This window comes from Aythya fuligula, chromosome 5 (genome assembly GCF_009819795.1).
Source record: "Aythya fuligula isolate bAytFul2 chromosome 5, bAytFul2.pri, whole genome shotgun sequence".
Taxonomy (NCBI): domain Eukaryota; kingdom Metazoa; phylum Chordata; class Aves; order Anseriformes; family Anatidae; genus Aythya; species Aythya fuligula.
This window is the reverse complement of record NC_045563.1, coordinates 41,206,848-41,226,106: the sequence shown is the minus strand read 5'-3', so window position 1 is coordinate 41,226,106 and position 19,259 is coordinate 41,206,848. Positions and strand designations below refer to the sequence as shown.

At 34.8% G+C, this 19,259-nt stretch overlaps 1 protein-coding gene across 3 annotated transcripts in view; it reads right to left on the bottom strand.

The window, feature by feature from the left end:
- DPH6 (diphthamine biosynthesis 6) overlaps window positions 1-19,259 on the bottom strand; it is a 205,239-nt gene that overhangs the window by 104,452 nt on the left and 81,528 nt on the right. For all 3 annotated transcript variants that reach the window (XM_032189005.1, XM_032189006.1, XM_032189007.1), the window contains exons 9-12: window positions 11,747-11,897; window positions 10,558-10,689; window positions 7,032-7,161; window positions 4,294-4,468 (exon numbers count right to left, since the gene is read on the bottom strand). In XM_032189005.1, the coding sequence (XP_032044896.1) occupies window positions 4,294-4,468; window positions 7,032-7,161; window positions 10,558-10,689; window positions 11,747-11,897 (588 nt within the window). The remainder of the gene's footprint in view (window positions 1-4,293; window positions 4,469-7,031; window positions 7,162-10,557; window positions 10,690-11,746; window positions 11,898-19,259) is intronic.

Below are 19,259 nucleotides of genomic sequence, written 5' to 3'. Positions count from 1 at the left end.
ATTTACATCATATAAGAACACATCCTTTTGTCCAGAACCCTCTCTCAAGATTGCAAAAATCAAATAAACAAACATATGAACAGTAAACAATACTCACAATTTGCTTCACTCCTCTCTACATGGCAGACTTATACGCTACTGGAACCCTGGAAAAACAAACCTCCACAAGTAATGAAGACATCAGTGGCTCACATAAGATCGTTCTGGAAACAAGTGTCTATGATACAGTGAAACCTATGTTTAATCTCCTTTTGCTCATAATAACCTGAGAAATTCCACATATGGACCTTTTTCATTCTGATATTCCCAGAAGATATAAAATCATAGGCATTTTTTGAGTGTTTAGTTGACTCATATGAGCCAGCAGTGTGCTCAGGTGGCCAAGAAGGCCAACGGCATCCTGGCTTGTATCAGGAACAGCGTGACCAGCAGGGCTAGGGAGGTGATCGTCCCCCTGTACTCAGCTCTGGTGAGGCCGCACCTCGAGTACTGTGTTCAGTTTTGGGCCCCTCGCTACAAGAAGGACATCGAGGTGCTTGAGCGGGTGCAGAGAAGGGCGACGAAGCTGGTGAGGGGCCTGGAGAACAAGTCCTACGAGGAGCGGCTGAGGGAGCTGGGCTTGTTCAGCCTGGAGAAAAGGAAGCTCAGGGGTGACCTTATCGCTCTTTTTAGGTACCTCAAGGGAGGCTGTAGCGAGGTGGGGGTTGGCCTGTTCTCCCACGTGCCTGGTGACAGGACGAGGGGGAATGGGTTTAAGTTGAGCCAGGGGAGTTTTAGGTTAGATGTTAGGAAGAACTTCTTCACTGAAAGGGTTGTGAGGCACTGGAACAGGCTGCCCAGGGAAGTGGTGGAGTCACCATCCCTGGAAGTCTTCAAAAGACGCTTAGATGTAGAGCTTAGGGATATGGTTTAGTGGAGGGCTGTTAGCGTTAGGTTGGAGGTTGGACTCGATGACCTTGAGGTCTCTTCCAACCTAGAAAATTCTGTGATTCTGTGACTCTACCTTATTTCATACAAGAGTAGTAGAGATGCCCATATTTAAAATAAAATTGTCCTCTATGAGTTTCTCATAGAAATTAAACTGCTTGTATCTAACCAAGTACTGTGTTCAAAACTTGAAAACATACAGTAATGTCTCATAAGGTTAGCACAATGAAATCAGAAGAGAAAATCTAGGTTTATTTTCACTCTTCACTTTAGATAGTTTGCATCATATTCAGGACAAATCAATCCACCTTTAAAAGACACAAAATGTTGTTGCTCAGTCACAACGGACGGGAAGGAGGCAGACAACTATCGGCTGTATGAATGTGAAAATAAAGTATTTTAAAGGGTCAGTTATATCTAAGAATTATACTATGATCTTTTTAATCTCTGATTTGCTAATAAAATGTTTCTAATGTCTGTACATCTTCATCCTTCTTCAGCCGATATTCTTACAAGGATAACCTATGCGTCCTCTTACAAGGAAAACCTATGCGTCCTCTTACAAGGATAACCTATGCATCCCTAAATGCATGGATTCATTAAAATATGCAATTTGTTTAATAACAGCTTAGGATGTTTTTGGAAAACTGCAACCAGTAAGATTAAGCAGCCAGGTAATCTGTCCTAGGAAAATAATAGACAAAGCTATTTCCAACACCACTTTCTCTTTTTAAAGCCATATGATACAGACCGTGCACTAAGCTGTATTGGACCATTTTCAGTTTCACAGTAAGAGAAAGAATGGAGTCTTAGCAGGGAAACATTAGAACTACTGCAAGTATCACTGCCTTTGATCAGACACAAGATTATTTATTCCTACTATTGTTCCCACAGTACTTATCCTTTAATTTGTTATGCATCGATGATCAGAAAAAAATAAAAGGAAAAAACAATTATTGTAGAATATGAGTACAATTAATTCTACTGTTGCAGTTCTCTTGTTCGTTTCCAGATAGAAAAAAAAACATTAAGAAACGTTGCCAAAACAAAAAAAAAAATATAAGTTCACATATATTTTTAAATTACATTAACTTACTAGAAGAAAATCTGGTAAAAACACTATCAAGTTTCCATGTATTCATACATAAGCATTTGTGGTTAGTATCTCAGTGCTGCACTGGGCTGTTTTTTGTTTGTTTGTTTTTATGACCTATGCTTACAGTTATTAAATGTTCAAAGAATGCAATCACAAAATACGTAATCATGAATAAACTCAGTCTAAATTTCTCACTACTAACACTGGATCTTCGTGTTTACCTCCTTAATACACAACAGTCCTGTTAGCTTTTGTGAAGATTATAAGGAAGCTGTTTCCATACAAACTATCAATTACAGATAGTCTTGACACTAATCCACTAGTAAAACACAATTAAAGCATGTAAATAAAATAATACTACGATAAAAAAGAGTGAGAAGTAAAAATATGAAATATATTTAGTAAAAATACTAAGCTAAGTTTATCAACGACCAGCACAAACTGTGTCCGCTGTTGAACAAAGGCCTGGATGAAAGCAAACCGCCATCATTGCACATTCCCAGACAGAATATAGCCTAGAGACTCTCAGGTACTTGTATTAGAAGGATATAATTAGAACACTTTGAAAGTCTGCTTACAAAGTACATCTCCAAGCATGAGGGCAAAAGGACCATACAGTTCTCTCTCAGTATCATCTTAAACTCTCCACACAAGTATCGAAAGCACGATGAGAGCAGTGGTAAATGTAAAAATTTAATTCTGCCTAACTGATAGTTTCCCAGAATTATATGTCAGGTCCTGTAAGTGTAACAAAAATTGAAAAAATGCAGATTTCTTCATTCTTTGTAAAACATGGTTAAAATTCACTACTACAGGGTTCTCATATATTGAAAGGTCTGAAAGACGGTCAATAAGACTGACAAAAGCAGCACAGAGTCTTTAATCTCTCATTAGGGTACTGTGAGGTTAGGTTTATAGAGAGACACACTATCTTTCATTACACCAGCTAATATAACTGGAAAATAAAATGCTACACCAAAAGTCCTAGGCATTTGTTATATAATACTGAAATCAGCCTTTACAGTAGTTCTAATGTAGCTTACATTCCAGGTGTTGACACAGACATTGTCAGAGTGTTCTGCAATAACAGAACAGGTGCACCAAGAAAAATATATTGAATTATCTCAGTTTTTCTCTTTTAAGTCAGTCAGTCAAATTGTATCTTTCAACAGTTTATATCTATTTCTTAGAAACACTGAGGTTGTTTTTAAAGAATGTTAAACCTAAAAGAGGAAGAATGTCTGATTTTGCTATTAATACTTCAAATGGTATTTAAATTCTTATATCATTCTGCCACCGTTGTTTGGTTTCTGTCAGAAGGACACTATCATGGTAAATCTCATTTATTTACTTTTTTTTTTAAAAACTTTTTGTCCTCAGAGTACTGTTGGTCTGGACATTGTGTCCAGAGGACACAATGTGGACAAGAGGAATATTGGTAAGAAAAGATATATACAGTTTTTACAATAGAAAAGGTGAGATTTCATCATCTGTTAAAATGGTACTAGCTGGACAAGTGGATATCTTGGTACCATATTAGTCTGAATAGAAAAAAGCTTTCATTGAAATTTTTGGTCAATTTTATCAATGATACTTTACTGCCTCCTTTTCATGCTCTTTAAATAGTATGCAAGATTTGATTCACTTTATTATTAATTGGAAGAGAATAATAATAATAATAAGAGAATAATAATAATAAGAGAATAATAATAAGAGAATAATAATAATAATAATAATAATAATAATAATAATAATAATAATAATAATAATAATAATAATAATAATAAGTTTTTCAACCTTGGTATACTTTCAAATGGTTAAACAGTACCAAGAGCCTCAGTAAGGATTTCACTGAATAGGAATGGTAGGATTAACTTACCTACAAAAAGTTTGAATTTCTCACTTTAAACAAATTTCAAATATCCTTGGTTGTTGCTTAAGTGTGTTTATATTTTAGTCAGATTATAAAACCATGAGACAATTACTTGGTCTAATTATAACAAACAACAAAAAGTATGCTGTTCTTGAGATTCTCTGCACAGAAAAATTTAATCTGTCTTGTGATGCACAGTAGCTTTTGTTTTACTGATAAATTTTGAAAATATAGCTTTGAAATATTCATTTTCATTTTTTACAGTCAACAATAATACTTCACTTAAACTTTCATACTTTCTTTCTTTTGCAGATGCAGTTGGGATGAAAGACTTTATAACTGTACTCATCTCAGTAAACAGACATATAGTTCAAATGAAGTAACAAAGATTCCCTACCTTGATGGATTGACTGTAAGGTCCTATGCTAGCAGGTGCCCAGTGGGATATGCTCTGTACATGCAAGACCAGTTTTTCATCACTTAACATGCCATCTGCTGCGATGTCATTGCTATGTGCAAGGCAATCAATGCAAAATAGTACTCCATCAGGTAACAGAGTTTCCACACACACTCTGAAAACACAAGACAATTATATTTTTTCAAACAGTTTGCTTGTACCAACTTCCAGCATTTATTTCCCATGTTTTTGTTTTTTATTTTAGATAATGATTTTTTTTTTCAGAAACATAACATAAAGCTACAGTATCACAGTAACCTTCTAGCTGTTATCTTCTCTCTAAATGATGATCAGCTTCACACCTTCAACAAGATGATTTGCATCACCAAGGAGAATCTAGTATGATAGCCAGTGTCTCATTCCTGCTTCGTTATTGTTATGTGTATCATTTTATTAAGAATATATGAGTTCTATTACTACGAAAACTTTGACCACACAACTCTGGGAATGTCAGGTAAATTATGCTAAGCAGCCTTCAGCTTGAGAATACCCTTGTCATAGTCTTATCTCCGTATGTTTTTCTCTGCATCTTCTTCCAACAATTGGACTAAAGGTTCAGTTTTCTAATGGTATGAAGTAGTTTATTGTTCCTTTACACCCTCCTTACATGTTATAATACAATACTGAGCATATTTTTCTGTTTTACTTTACGTTGTATGACAGATAGACATTTATGATGGCATAGAAAACCTGCTTAAGCATTAATTGATAAAGTTCACTATTGTTTGCTCCAAGGAAGACTGTGCCTGGATGGACAGAAAGACAGTCATTCTGTTGCCTCTGGCCAGTGAGAAAACAGGGTGTATGGGGGGGTGTGGGAAGTTGGGTGTGTAGAAAGAAAAAAGAAAAAAAAAAAAAAGAAAAAAGAAAATTGACATTTCAAAGCCAGAAAAATAATTATATTTGCAGTCCATGCATAAAAAAGTCATTTATCTCTCAGCAGGAATCCAACAAAAATTACTTGGTTTCTTTACATATCATGTAATATAACCTTACAAAATTCTTCTTGTGTTCTTGTCTTGCTTATTTCTTCCAAGAAAACAATCTTTCTCTCCTCCTCCCCCATGCAAATACTGTATTTTTTCTTCATTACCATCATCATAAGCATGGATGAATGGATTTTCTGCTTGGGCTGGTAAATTTTCAAGACAATTTTGCAAATTTAGTGTAGATCCACACCCTTGAGTCTGTGCTTCTAGCATATTGCTTGTGAGAGCTCTCACAATCAGGTCTCTGTGCATAATGCCATGATGCAGCCATGCAAACTACTGCATAATTTTTCTCTTAGCTAAAATGCAACATAAATCTCTATGTTCTATAAAATAATCATAAAAAGCCTTTTCCTGCTGCAACTTCCTAATCTTTCTACCTGTTATTTATGACCTTTCTGAGAAGTCACGGAAAACTATATGGCTGACTATGCAAATGTGGAGGCCCAAGACATGCAGCAGAATGAGAAATGAAGGAAGCTAAACTGGGATAAGGGTAAGTGTCATAAAGCGAACTTAAGATTCTCTTAAGCAGTGGAGATTCATTACCATGTAGTTAACAGCTGGAACTAGACCCTTCCTGCTAAGGCACACACAACCAACACACTATTCTTCTGTTATTTGGTAAGCCTGGACTACAGTTAGTATTTCAAAGAAGCATCTGCCTGCTCTCTGTAATCTCTTCCAACACCCAGACAGAACAGATGATCAGGAGAATGTGAATCTATCATGTTATACATTATCTTAACAATATATTTTAACCATTGCCACACTACACTTAAAATTCACATGACTATACTGCACTTCATAATGGGAGTATACTATATATTATTTTACATTTGAAGATTTCCGAATTGTTGGTTTTAAAAAATATGAACAAGACATGAGATTTGACTTCCTAGTTGACCCTGCTTTGAAGAGCGGGTTAGACTAGGTGACTTCTAGAGGATCCTTCCAAGCTGTTTTAATCTATGCATCATTAAAGACCTGCATGATAGGGCAGAGTATACCCTCAGCAAGTTTGCATATGATACGAAACAGAGGAGTGGCTGTTTTGCACCAGGGGGCCATGCTGCCATTCAGAGAGATATGGACCGGCTGGAGAAATGAGCTGACATGAACCTCAGGCATCTCAAGAAGAATTGCAAAATACAGTACCTGGGGAAGAACAACCCCCAGGCACCTGTGCATGCTGGTGACTGCCCAGCTGGAAAGCAGCTTTGCAGAAAAGGACTTGTAGAGGTCCTAGTGCACAACAAGATGAGCATAAGCCAGCAATGTGCCCTTGTGGCAGAGGGCTGGTTGGCATCCTGGGCTACATTAGGATGAGCACTGCCAGCAGATAAGGGAAGCAAACAAACACGCAAATAGAACCCCATCAAGACAAAAGACCAGTCAGCTCAACCTAGTAACAAAAGAGAACTGAAAACTCTCAATATATGCATTACTTTTCTGTAAGGCCATACAAGGGGCACTTATAAACCTTATGGAAAATATGACGGCAAGAATTTCCAACCCTAGTGTTTTTGACTTTAGCACTTGTGATGTGATTACTCCAAAAGGCAGCAGAACTGTACTTACAAGTCTGTGAAACACAAATATTTGTACAAAAGTTTCATAAATGTGCTAACAATAATATAGCATATTGCAGTGTATCATAAATATATTATAACAGTAGTCTAATCCTACCTTGCTGGTGGACACAAATCAAATTCTGTCACATAAACTGAATTTATAACATTGAAATCTTTCATGTTCTTCGCATACAGATGAACCAAAATAATATCCTTTAGTTTCAATCCCAATGAAGTCATATTAGCTGCAAAACAAAAATAACATAGCTGTTAAAGATGAAATATTTTAAATGTGTGCAGAAAGACAACACAGGCAACCTGTGTTTGTCAACAAAACAAGTTGATAACAACTAGTTGTCTAAACATGACTGAAGGCTTTGCAACATACTACCTTTCCTTACATTATACCCAATTTTTCATGAAATTCTCTCATGTTAATTTTTTTTAATATGCAAAAATATATCACAAATAAATTCTATCCACACAGAGGTGAATTCTTACTCCAAAAAACATATCATGCATTAATGCATATAGGTATGCTATATTCCTATTTTTTTGCAGTTTTATCTTTTTTTTTTTTATTTTTTCTTTTCCCCATTGTTTTGTTTTTCAGACTACAACAGCTAGTAATCTATGAAGGACTTTGAATCACAAAAGTACAAAACTGGAAGGGACAATAAGAGGTCTTTTAGTCATCCTCTTCAAAAAAAAGATCAAGTATTTATATGATTATTCCAGAGTGATGCTTTCCTAAGCTGTTTTAAAAGAAAAACAACACTGCAGTAATAACCTCTGCATAAACAAAGAGTTATAAACGGCAAGACACACAATAGGAAACAGAAGTGGCCACAGGAGAAATGAAGGAATGGTAAGAGCGCAGAAAAACAAGCACGTACAATTAAAGAAAAGATCCTGGGAATTCAAAATCACTTGAATGTGCATGCATAGAAGCTTCCAGTCATAGCACTTTAGGAGAACGTATTACTCTTACATAGTCAATACCATAAAAAGGTATGTGGATCAGCTCTGCAGTGTGTACCTTTATAACTCATGAGCAATAGAAACAAAATGAAGACCTAAGTCTTCTCTGAAAGAAGTGAAGAAATATAGAAGATATAGCTGTGACCAAACTTAAACGACCTATGCAAAGCTCTTGTCAGCATAGATTGGCAGATCTTGTTCTTTAATGCTTTAAATACAGTTCAAGAGTTGGCACACTTCCATGAAGGTTGATGTGGTCACACCAGTACTGAGTTTTGCTCTAAATGTCTCAGCTTTATTTAGTCAAACCGCTATTAGTGATAGCAATCTGAAGAGGGGAATTCTCACTGACAAAAAAATACAGTCCCCACTAAGTGATACAAGAGATTATAAAGCAATTGACATAGAACTCTTATGAAGTCAAGATACATCTCCAGAAATAATCAGATGAGAAATTAACACACAGTGATAATTCTGTTCAGAAATATAAATGGTTTGGGTTGGAAGGGACCTTAAAGATCATCTAATTCTGGATTTAAAAATAAACGTATTTGAAAATTGCCCGATAGCAACAACTATGTCAATACCAGCTATTATTTTATCACTCAAGGAGAAGATAATATTTTTAAAATTTCCAGCCAGCATTTTAGTCAAGAAAAGATTGGGTCTGCAGCATTATCTGAAGTATTTAACAGAAAAAAAGTATAAATTTAAAATGCATAAGCCAACAAACTAATTTGTGAAACTGTAACAGTATAAGAGCAGGTTGAAGGCAAAGAGATTTTGATAAATTCACTATTTTTAGCTTTATAAAAAAAATCTTCTTAAAGTCAAAGTACAATCCCCATTTTTTCTGCATGAATTAGAGGAATGATGGGAAATAATCTCTCCCTAGCTTGTAAGCAGAATAAAATTGACCTATCCAAAGTATCTAGTATGAAAGCATAAGTGATAAACCAGTTACAAACCCACCACTTGGGTTCTTAACAGTATGTTCTTCTTCTGAGGGCTATTATTTAGTACATTTCCACAATACACCAGGAAATCATACAGCCTTTCTTGAATTTTAAACCATTTGAGTCATCGTTCCAAATTATTTACATATTTACATGTAAAAAATTATTTATATATTTATATGTAAAGCACTGCAATCTTTGTCATCTTCTGATCACATCTAAATGAAAGTTTTAAAAAATAGTTTAAGAAAATAAATGTGAAGATTAATGTACTGAACTCCCTCCTGTTCTTGTTTTCATGGAAGAACTCTATCTACTTGACAGAACAATTGTGTGTTTCATAATGTCCAGAAATTTCCATTTCTGAATCCTTTAGGCAGCACTTATTCTCTTTAGAGATTTTTAAATCAGTTAACCCTTTAAAGAGAAGGTTAAAAGGACTGTGGCTGTTCCATTTTTACAGTATAAAGGACTGAACTGCTATATAGATCAAAAGTATGAATTCAGACAAAGCTTTGTGCATATCTGCAGATCAGTGAAGTTCTCAAAACAGCTTGTTTTGCCATGACAGAACCTTAATTCATCCAGTCTTCCACATCCTCTTCCAAAAAGAAGATAGTCAGAAAGGAAATGTGAGAAATGACATTTCCTACCAAGAATTACATGAAAAATTACTATTTTTTCCTGACTATAATACAGCTAATGCAAGTAATTTGCTGGAAGCAGCAGGCCACTGAACCAGTCATAGTCTAGTTCTTCTTTTGATAGATGCTATAGTAAAAATATATAATATTTTACTGGCAGATTTCCATTCAAATGTAATGAAAACAAAAACCCTTTCACTTCAATTTACAAATAGTGCCAGTAAGATTTACACTAAATACTGCTGCCTTTTACTAAAAGTTAAATCACACCTAGCTGTCTGATTTCCAAGCAATTAAAACCCAGTGTGAGAGCCTTTGAGAAAGTACAACTTCTGAAAAATGTTGAAGGTTTCTTTCTTATCCTATATTCAGGCATGAAATCAGCTGCACATTTCAAACATAAAACTTTAGAGGACTATACCTCATGAGACTTTGTGAGCAAGAATATGAGACTACCTATTTGCATAATAAGAATTATTTCCATTTTAATGAATGAAAACAAGCCTATGAAATATGCTTTATTTAGAATTTAGACTGAAAAAAAAAAAGTGAATATTTTGTCCTGCAAGGAGAGGATAGTAAGGAACCTGGATTTCATGAATCCCAAGAAAGCAATTTCTTCTTTGCATTAAGAATATAAATAAGATTTACTACTACTGACCTAATCCTAGATGCCAAAATGTTCAACAGCTTTCTAGAAAACTTAATTTAAAATTATGGTAGCTACAAAAGTGCTTTAGCAAGTAGACAGCACCCATAACACACATGCACTCTCACACATAGTATATATTGCAAGAAAGCTATAAAGCAAGCTATAAAGCAAGTAAGCACTATGGAAATAGCATCACAGTGATATGATCACTACTCTGGCTTTCCAGGGTCTTCAAAAACCAGTCAAATTACAATGTGTTCAGTATTAAAGCCAACAACGATTCCAATCAAACACTAACTGAGATGGCACACTGACAACCACACTATTTAAAGTTACCAAAACATATGACAATACATATTTTAAGAACTACTATTAACAGCAGATAATGGATTAAATGAAAAAAAGTACCTTGGAGAGAAGAAAACGCCTCCCTTGTTGCCTCTTGTGTGGTTTTGCCTTTTGATGGAAGAAAATGTGCAGTGATACCTGAAAACCACTGGTAACCATTCCTGGATTTTCCTGAGCTTCCAAATGTCTTAGCTATGTGAAATGAAGTACAGAACTATGATTACAAAGATGAAAGATGTCAGATTAACCAAGAACCTATTTATATTTTGGTGAAGAGCTTCTACAGAAAACAAACAAACAAACAAAAAACACAAAACCTCAGGCTGTTAAAAGATCTTCAAAATTTATATACAGAAACATAGGTATAAAGCACCTATTAAAAGTAAATGTACTGATATCAAAGCTTCCAAATGGTACTTGTCAAACCAAGTGGTACTTCTCCAAAACTGCCTTCAGAAAATGTGCTTAGAAGTGGCATTTAGCTGAAAATGTCAGTACTTCTCTCCTCCTTCCCTTCCCTCTCCCCAAACTTACAAATTTTCTATGTGTTTTGTGACAGAAATGTCACAAGAAATTATATTGAAAAGCTACAATTTTCAAAAGTATTCAAGTGACACAGAAACAGCTTATCGAAGTTACCTGACAAATTTTAATGGAAGTTAAATGTTTAACACGGTTCTGATAATCTTAGCAAATGCTTCCCCCCACACAATCAAACAACCCATCAGGAATTTATCTACATTCATGTGCCTAAACAGCATTCAATAACAAACACTGTTACACTATGAAACTTAATTTTCAGGAAGAGGTTACTATTCTTTGGATTTAGAGTAACAGTGATGCTGTGGTACTTCCTTCAATGAGTTACCCATCTATGAATTCAAGTTTATCTTGCATTAGTCACCTCATGTTTCAGGCAATGATAGTATGAGGCATATGATTTATTACTGTGGCTCAACTAAGAGACAGTAGCTTGTTAGGGTGCTAAACGTGATCACGCATATACCCGAGGCTGCTTTTACAAATGGGGTAGACTCGCAGCATGCAAGCAAGTCACATGGTTGCATTTTATAGATCATTTTAGAGTTTGCTTTTCTACTTTCAATTTAAAACTGTAGAGTTGGGGTACAGGTGTTGGAATGACCTTCGAAATAAAGCTCATTCCTTCCACTGTAATGACTGATTATATTACAATAATTTCATTCAGAAAACAATAAAGTTTTTTAAGCATAAAGTATTATAGACTCACTGAAATCCAAAGAATTATGCTTCAAAGACTTCCAGATGATTGGAATGATTTTCTGTGGTTCCTCCACTTCTGATGAAGGTAAAATGTCTCCATCATTGCAGGTTACATCACAAGAACAGCTACTGACCTTGAACATATCTGAAGACTCCCCCTGCTCAAGACAAACATAAAATAACCAAGTAAACAGCTTGCCAAGCAGTGTGAAATTATCAGATTTCATCGTTCAAATTTTCAGTTTTGATTGCAAAAAATACTACAGCTCCAGGTGTACCTAAGCTTAGAATATTATTCATGGCAGAACAGCAACAGGATTTCCCACTCTTTAGAATGCTAAATTAGCAAAATACAATAAACTCATGTTGACACACCATATGAGATCAAAATGCAGCCTTCGTAAATAAGAGCAATGGATATGAGAACTGATAAGACTTGAGATAAGAGATAGAACAATATTATAATGAAGAAACATTATACCACAATTGTGCAGCTATCTTAAAACAAACAAACAAACAAACAAAAACAGATAAATTAAGTGCAAGAAGGAACACAAATATAAAAGCAACAATTTGATAATTAACAATGTAAATAAATACTTGAAAAACGGGAAAAGGACTAGCAAGAAGTTTTAAAAACTTGATAAATCTTGAGTAAATGCAGCAACTAAGTCTTGCTCCATTCACTTCAAGGAAAGAGTATCCTTTCCATCAAACTTGACACATTTTGGGATGCTCAGAATTTTGAAACACAGAGAACAACATTTTCCAAGATTTATACAGTGGGGGCAATTCACTGATTTTCCAAGGCAGCCTAATCTGCAAAGTATGTTGATGTTGGGGTCACTAGCTTGGCAAACACTACTTTTCTTAATCTAAAAACAATATAAATTATGACAGAATTTGTCCATGAACCTTAATCACACATCACTTCATGCTGCAGCTCCCGATTCTAACAATAATTTCTGCTCAGAGGTCATTCATATAGTATCTGAAATACGTATTTTATTGAAGGCTTCCTAAATACTGAATTCACAAAATGGTGATAAAGCCAAATAAAAAAAGACAAAAAGGTGACAAAACATGAGGCTTTCAGAAGTCCTTAAATATTGATCAGAAATTGTTGAATATTATTTTACTTCACAAGTGTGAGATATGTTCATCTGATTCGTGTCAATATGGAACGATGCTAGGACCGCATGGTATGATGAATGTGACCTTCTGTCCTACAGACCCTTGTATAACCACAAGTCTAAGAAAAACAGGGTGGTTAATGTATATAGTTCTTGTACCTTGCAAAGGAATGTTTTAGCAATTCCTGTCAATAGAGAGCTTGAAGGGAAATGTATTTGTAGGCTTTTCCTTGAAGTCTCTGATATCTGGGGGGTTTCAGAATAACTTCTAACTATTATGACTATTGCATGGGACATTGTGCAAGTTTCTGATATCTAGCCAGGAGATTAAGAAGATGGGGAGAGCTGAAGAACAACTAAAAGACAAAGCTTGCAGGGGACATTGAACAAGTCTCTGACATACAGCCAAGTTGGACAAGGGAGAAGGACAAGAGGGAAGAAGACTATGAGCCTTCAGCACGAGAGACCACCAGAGACCCCCAGAAGGACCACCGGAGACTGATACGCATGCTCCAGTAGGAGGGTTTGGATTCCAGAAACTAATTATAATAACCCTGTTTTTTTTAGAAGTAGTAATGAATATGTATTAGCCTAGGAGCATAAAAATCAGCTGCTTGATGTAACTGGTGTGTGTCTTGTTGGAGCACCCAGCGCTGTTTGCTTACCTCTATTCCTTTAATAAATCATAAAAATCATAAACTTTGATTATAGTCCTATTTTGAAGACTGAGCCATTTATTACACTTCAAGAAAAAAAGAAAAAAAAGTAAAAAAAAAAAAAAAAAGGCAGAAACTTATAGCATGAATTAGAAGTCTGATGAGAGTTCAACATTTACATTGACATTTGACTTCACTGGATAGAGAAAGGATCCAGTTAAGTGAAAGCAGGGTATTTGGAAATTCTCAAAACATTAAATTACAAAAAGGTCATTTCCTAGGAAACTCAGTTCTGCTGTCTCTAGAAGGGCTCAAGGAGAGTTTTTAAGCACTGTAAACAGTAAAGCTATGCTCTAAGAGGGGCTGATGTTCTTTGATTGGACTTCATTTTATTCATTCCTCTTAGGCATCACAGCCAAGGCAATAATCAACTTTATGTGAATCAATTGTACATGAGAGGTTAAAAGAAGCCAACTAAATGTGACATAATAGCGCAGATGAAAACTGCAATTTAGCACAAACACTATGTGTATTCCAACATTACAGTATACAAGCATCCAACAGCTTCTATACCATTTCCCACTCACTGAATTACACCTTCGACTACCATCAGTTGATATATTTTGCCATCAACCAGAGGGCCACATGAGAGCCCCAGCCCTTCAGGTAGAAAATAGAGAAGCAGGAAGATAAATCTGGAATAGAAATAGATCTCCAGTTGGATTATGCCACAACAACCAAGATAAAAAAAAAAAAAAAAAAAAAGTTTACAAGATGATCCTATATAGAAATATTCAGGCCATACAGTGGCATGAAGTGCAATAACTGCTACCATCTCCTTCTTGCAAATGGCTGTTTTATTGAGTTGGTTGCTTTCAACATGAATGTTCATCATAGAATCACAGATTCTTCTAGTTTGGAAAAGATCTCTAAGATCTAGTACTGTTAACCTAGCACTGCCAAATGCACTATTAAACCATGTCACTAAGCTCTACAGCTACATGTACGTTTCCTGATACGCGTTCCAATAGCGAGCCTGTTCCAATACTTCACAACCCTTCCAGTGAAGAAATTTTTCCTAATATCCAACCTAAACCTCTCCTAGTGCAACTTAAGGCTATTTTCCTCTTGTCTTATCACTTGGTGCTTGGTAGAATAGACCAATCCTCATCTTGCTGTAACATAATTAGGCTTGCTTTAACATATGTAGAATGAGATAAGGTTTCCCAAACCTCCTTTTCTCCGGGCTAAACAATGTCAGCTCCCTCAAATGCTCCTCATAAGACTTGTTTTCCAGACCCTTCACCAGTTTCATTGCTCATGAAACTACAAATTAGCATGGAACACAGACATTCAAAAGGTACTAATACAATATACTGAGTTTGCATCTCTTGGTCCTAACCTGTGAGTAGTGATACTATCTCAGTTCTGTGTTGTTTTTGTTCTTGTTTCTTCTAAATAAGACACCTGGGTTTTACCTTCAATATGGTATAACAAACTTTTACTTTCATAACAAAACATTATGAAAGTAAAAACATGATGACTGGAAAGGGAGAAAGAAGTTCCAGCTTGACAACATGACAGTCATTCTGTTTCAAGCTTTACGTAAGTACCTTCTGAGCAATCTAGAGGTAGATATCTTGTATAAATGCTATGAGAGACCTGTAACTTCTCTCCATTCCCTAATCTTAAGGACCGAATTCATGACACTACACCACTGAATATGAAACAAGCACCTATTCCATTTTTATGCCATCTGTGAAGATAGTTTTCAACTATGTTTCTAAACATCTTTTCTATAAATGTACTTCATAAAAAATTCATGAGTATGTAGTAAGACTCACAGATTTTATCACAACTGGTTTGCTGCAACCTACAGAACTCCTGTGTAGCTTTGTACTTTGTTAATGTTACATATAACCCAAATGCATGCCATATGAAATTCTCATATAATCCATTCACATCCTTTTTTTTCCTAAATATGTCAATATTTTGTAAGTTGGGAAACATATTAATATTGCTTCACAGATACAAATAACGGAATTATATATCTGTGTTTATTCCTTTACACAAACAGCTGGTCAGTTGGAAATTTTTTGGAAATTACTAAGAAGTACTAGAAATTCTATAAGGTTTCTCATGAACCAAAGACTATAAGAATAATTATAGACTACAGTTCATTTCAATGGCTATGACACATCACAATGATTCATTCAAGGCTGATGCCCACAATGCTCCAGAAACATAGGTAATCAATCACATTCAACAGCAGCACTGGTGTAGGCTTCAGCAGAAGTATTAGGTGTGGAACCTGGCACTAGAAGAACAGGCTCAATGCCAGCATAAGTAGAGCTGCCAGACTCTGTTTAGTAGCTATATTCAAATCTCATACAAATGTTGGTCTTCCATTCCTGTCGACAGAGAAAATAATCTAAGAATGTAAAACTAAAAGTTACAGACTGTCACAAATAGACCAACTTTCCCTGAATAATATTCTCATCTTTTTAAAAACAACAAAAAAAAATCAAGCTTGCTATAATGACATTTTAATTAAATCTTACAGAACCTATTTTACCACATAACATTTTCATGTTACTTCACAGAAGCAATATATTTTCCCATTTGTTACACTGTTTCTCCCACACCCACTGTACATTGTGATACCAACCTAATTCTGGATCAGAGCCTGCATGCATGCATATGTTTAACTATATTCACATAACTCATGTCATTGATGTAAGCACACTCAGAATGAAGTTAAGCAAATGCACGAGCGTTCCAAGATCCAAATTCTCCCGTTGAAAAAGCCTGGGAGCTAGGACTTTGACTGATACAGCTGAAATTCCATGTAGTGGTCTTTTATGAAAACAACAGATTGTCATCTTAAAAAGCTTATATTCGCCACCATAAAAACTGGTATAAAAACCTATCACAACAAAATTCCAAAACTGATAGTTTCCCACTGAGCAGCAATGAGAATATAGTGTGGCAGAGAGCTCACAAGACATAAGGGAAGACTCTTTATTCTTCGCGGTTTACCTTGACAACATAACTCCTTAGAATAAATATAATGAGGGAGACCACATACATCTCTTTGCAGTATTTCAAGTACAGTATACAGACACACAGGACAGAAAGTCCTATACTATGAAAGACTTTAAAATAAACTACTTTTATTATGAAAAGAGAAAAAAAATATATCCCTTTTCAGAAAACTGGATCTGCAATCAAATGGAGTAGGAAAGAAAATCCTTTATTTTGAAATAAATCACTGTACAATGAAGAGAATTCTGCAGTTATTTCTTAAAAAGTTTACAAAAGTACTTGTAACAAACAAACTGGAGTTACCCATATTTTTACCATGCAGAAAGGAAATTAAATGTTACCAGGTAGAAATAACATTAAATGATGACAAGGTATTAAAAAAAAATGCCACCAACAAAACATGTTTTGCAACTTGAAATTTCCTCCTGTACGCTTTAATACCACTTAAAAAGTCTAATTCCTAAAGCTAAAGTCCTAGATGGAGATTGATTAAAATAATTCAGGCTAGAAGAAACTGGACAGAAAGAGGTTACAAAGTGGAATCAAATCTGACCTGCAGGATCACACTCCTTTAGTACAAAAGGCATGTAAACATCTCCCAAGTGCCTTTTCTAATATGTTAAAAATCATTCGTCTCCAATTTAACCTGTGAAATTGATTTGTTGACAGGGACATAACTGCTTGCAATACTGAAATGTGTTCCACCAATGTAAAACATGCCAAGATGTTTTACAACCAGGAAAATAAATGAGCCTTGCAATATCAATTTATGGTAGGTAAATACAATGCAATATTATGAATTAGTAATCCTACTACAAGAAAGTACACATCAGATATGATTATCTGGTGCAGACGAATAGGCTCCTTTCCTTGTGCCAAATGTAGCAAGAAAGCTACATGGCTCCCTCTCATTCTGGACTATCCCCAACCTAAGGAGCTGCAGTTTTACAGCTTGTATCATTTGATGTATCTGTCTTTCTACCCACTGGGACTCAGAGAACAGAGCATTCATTATTAAATGTGGGCAAGAGCAATTATTAGAACATGAATGATAGCTAATATGTTCACTACTGGTATCAGAAGTATGCTCAGAAAGAATTACCAAATCAACAGAAGCTCCAGCAGCTTTCATTTCTGTTTCTGATCATTTAAAAGCCAATACAGTTCAACACAGTAACAGAACATTATAATATGGGGAAAATACAAATGTTTTGCAAGTTCATTTTGCTGGCAATGTAAAAAGGAAAAAAAAAATAGTTATTGCACTTTTAAACAGTTATATTTTACCTTATTTGGAAATATAAAAATTAAATATGTATCGAATACAAAAGCTGATACATTTGATTTAAAAAATGCTGGAAAATGCTTCTGAAATTGCTTCCCATTCAACAATTTAAACGTGCAAAAGACACAATCCAAGTAAAGTAAAGCCAAGTAAAATAGCAATGAAACTAGATATGTGTATTATGTATATCACAGCAGTGACCTTGTTTTTTTTACAATGAAGTAAATGAGACAGCCATGAATTTTTGGCATGAGTGTTTTATTTGCATTATTTATTCTTAATGTTTTTGAAGAATACCTACGAAAAAAAGTTTTCTTACACCATTTTTTAACCTAATTTTTAATAGTGTTCTAATAATAAAATAATACGTTTGATTATACCTTTAGTCTTTTCTGTATCACTAATAATGAAAGAAAGAAGGAGGCATAAAAAGAGAGCTTGAATTATTATGCAAAAATACATCTTGAAGTTGCACAGTAATGTATTAAACCAGAACAGTGAGTAAAATGTTATTTCCCCCCAGGCACAAGGGCTCATTTTGCTGCCAGAAACAATCTAAAGCAAATTTCTACCCAGGCTTTGTAGTTAAACATGAAGAGATTTATCTGAAGAAAATGCATTATAGAGGAGGAAAGACAGCAGAGACTAAGGTACACTAGCTATAATTGCATAATGATTATAAAGTAAATTTAAAGAATGTAAAACTAACACTTGTAGAACATAACTAAGATAAAATAGAATAAAAGTTAGAAATAAATAGAATAAAAGTTAAAAATATGTATGAATCAGTTGAAATTATAACAAAACTGATATCATAATACTTATTAGAATTACACATCACTGTGCAGACTATTAATGGTTTCTACAAAGAGCTTCTATAAGTGGCCACTTTTATGCATTGCTCATAATAGAGTGTTTTGCCCAATTTTCAGTAATCCCTTAAAAGCCTGAAATGAAAATTAATTCTCCTCCTAAAATAGTGGTGTGGTTTTTGTTTTTTTTTTCCCCTGCAGTGATTTGTTATTGGCTTTCAAGTGCTGAATACTAACTGATATTTATTTTTTTTATAGAACTTGTAAGCACAAAATAGTGAGAAAAAATACAGTCCTACAGGCATTTCATTTTTGAAGGCCTCTCTATTATTACTTAGTTAAACTGTGCTAACTTCGTAACATGCTATGCTCTGAAAGATTGACTGGTTCTCCATATTCACAGCTTCTTGAAAACCCAGCTTATTTTATCATGACATAAAATAAATTAATCTATAGCCAAAACATTCTGATACTTTTCATTGTGAGGCAGCCATGGCATAAAACAGACTATTTTCCTTTTAACTCTACAAGACATTAGTTTATATACCAAAATCCAGGGCATGCCTCTGTAAACCTTACCTCTTAGGGA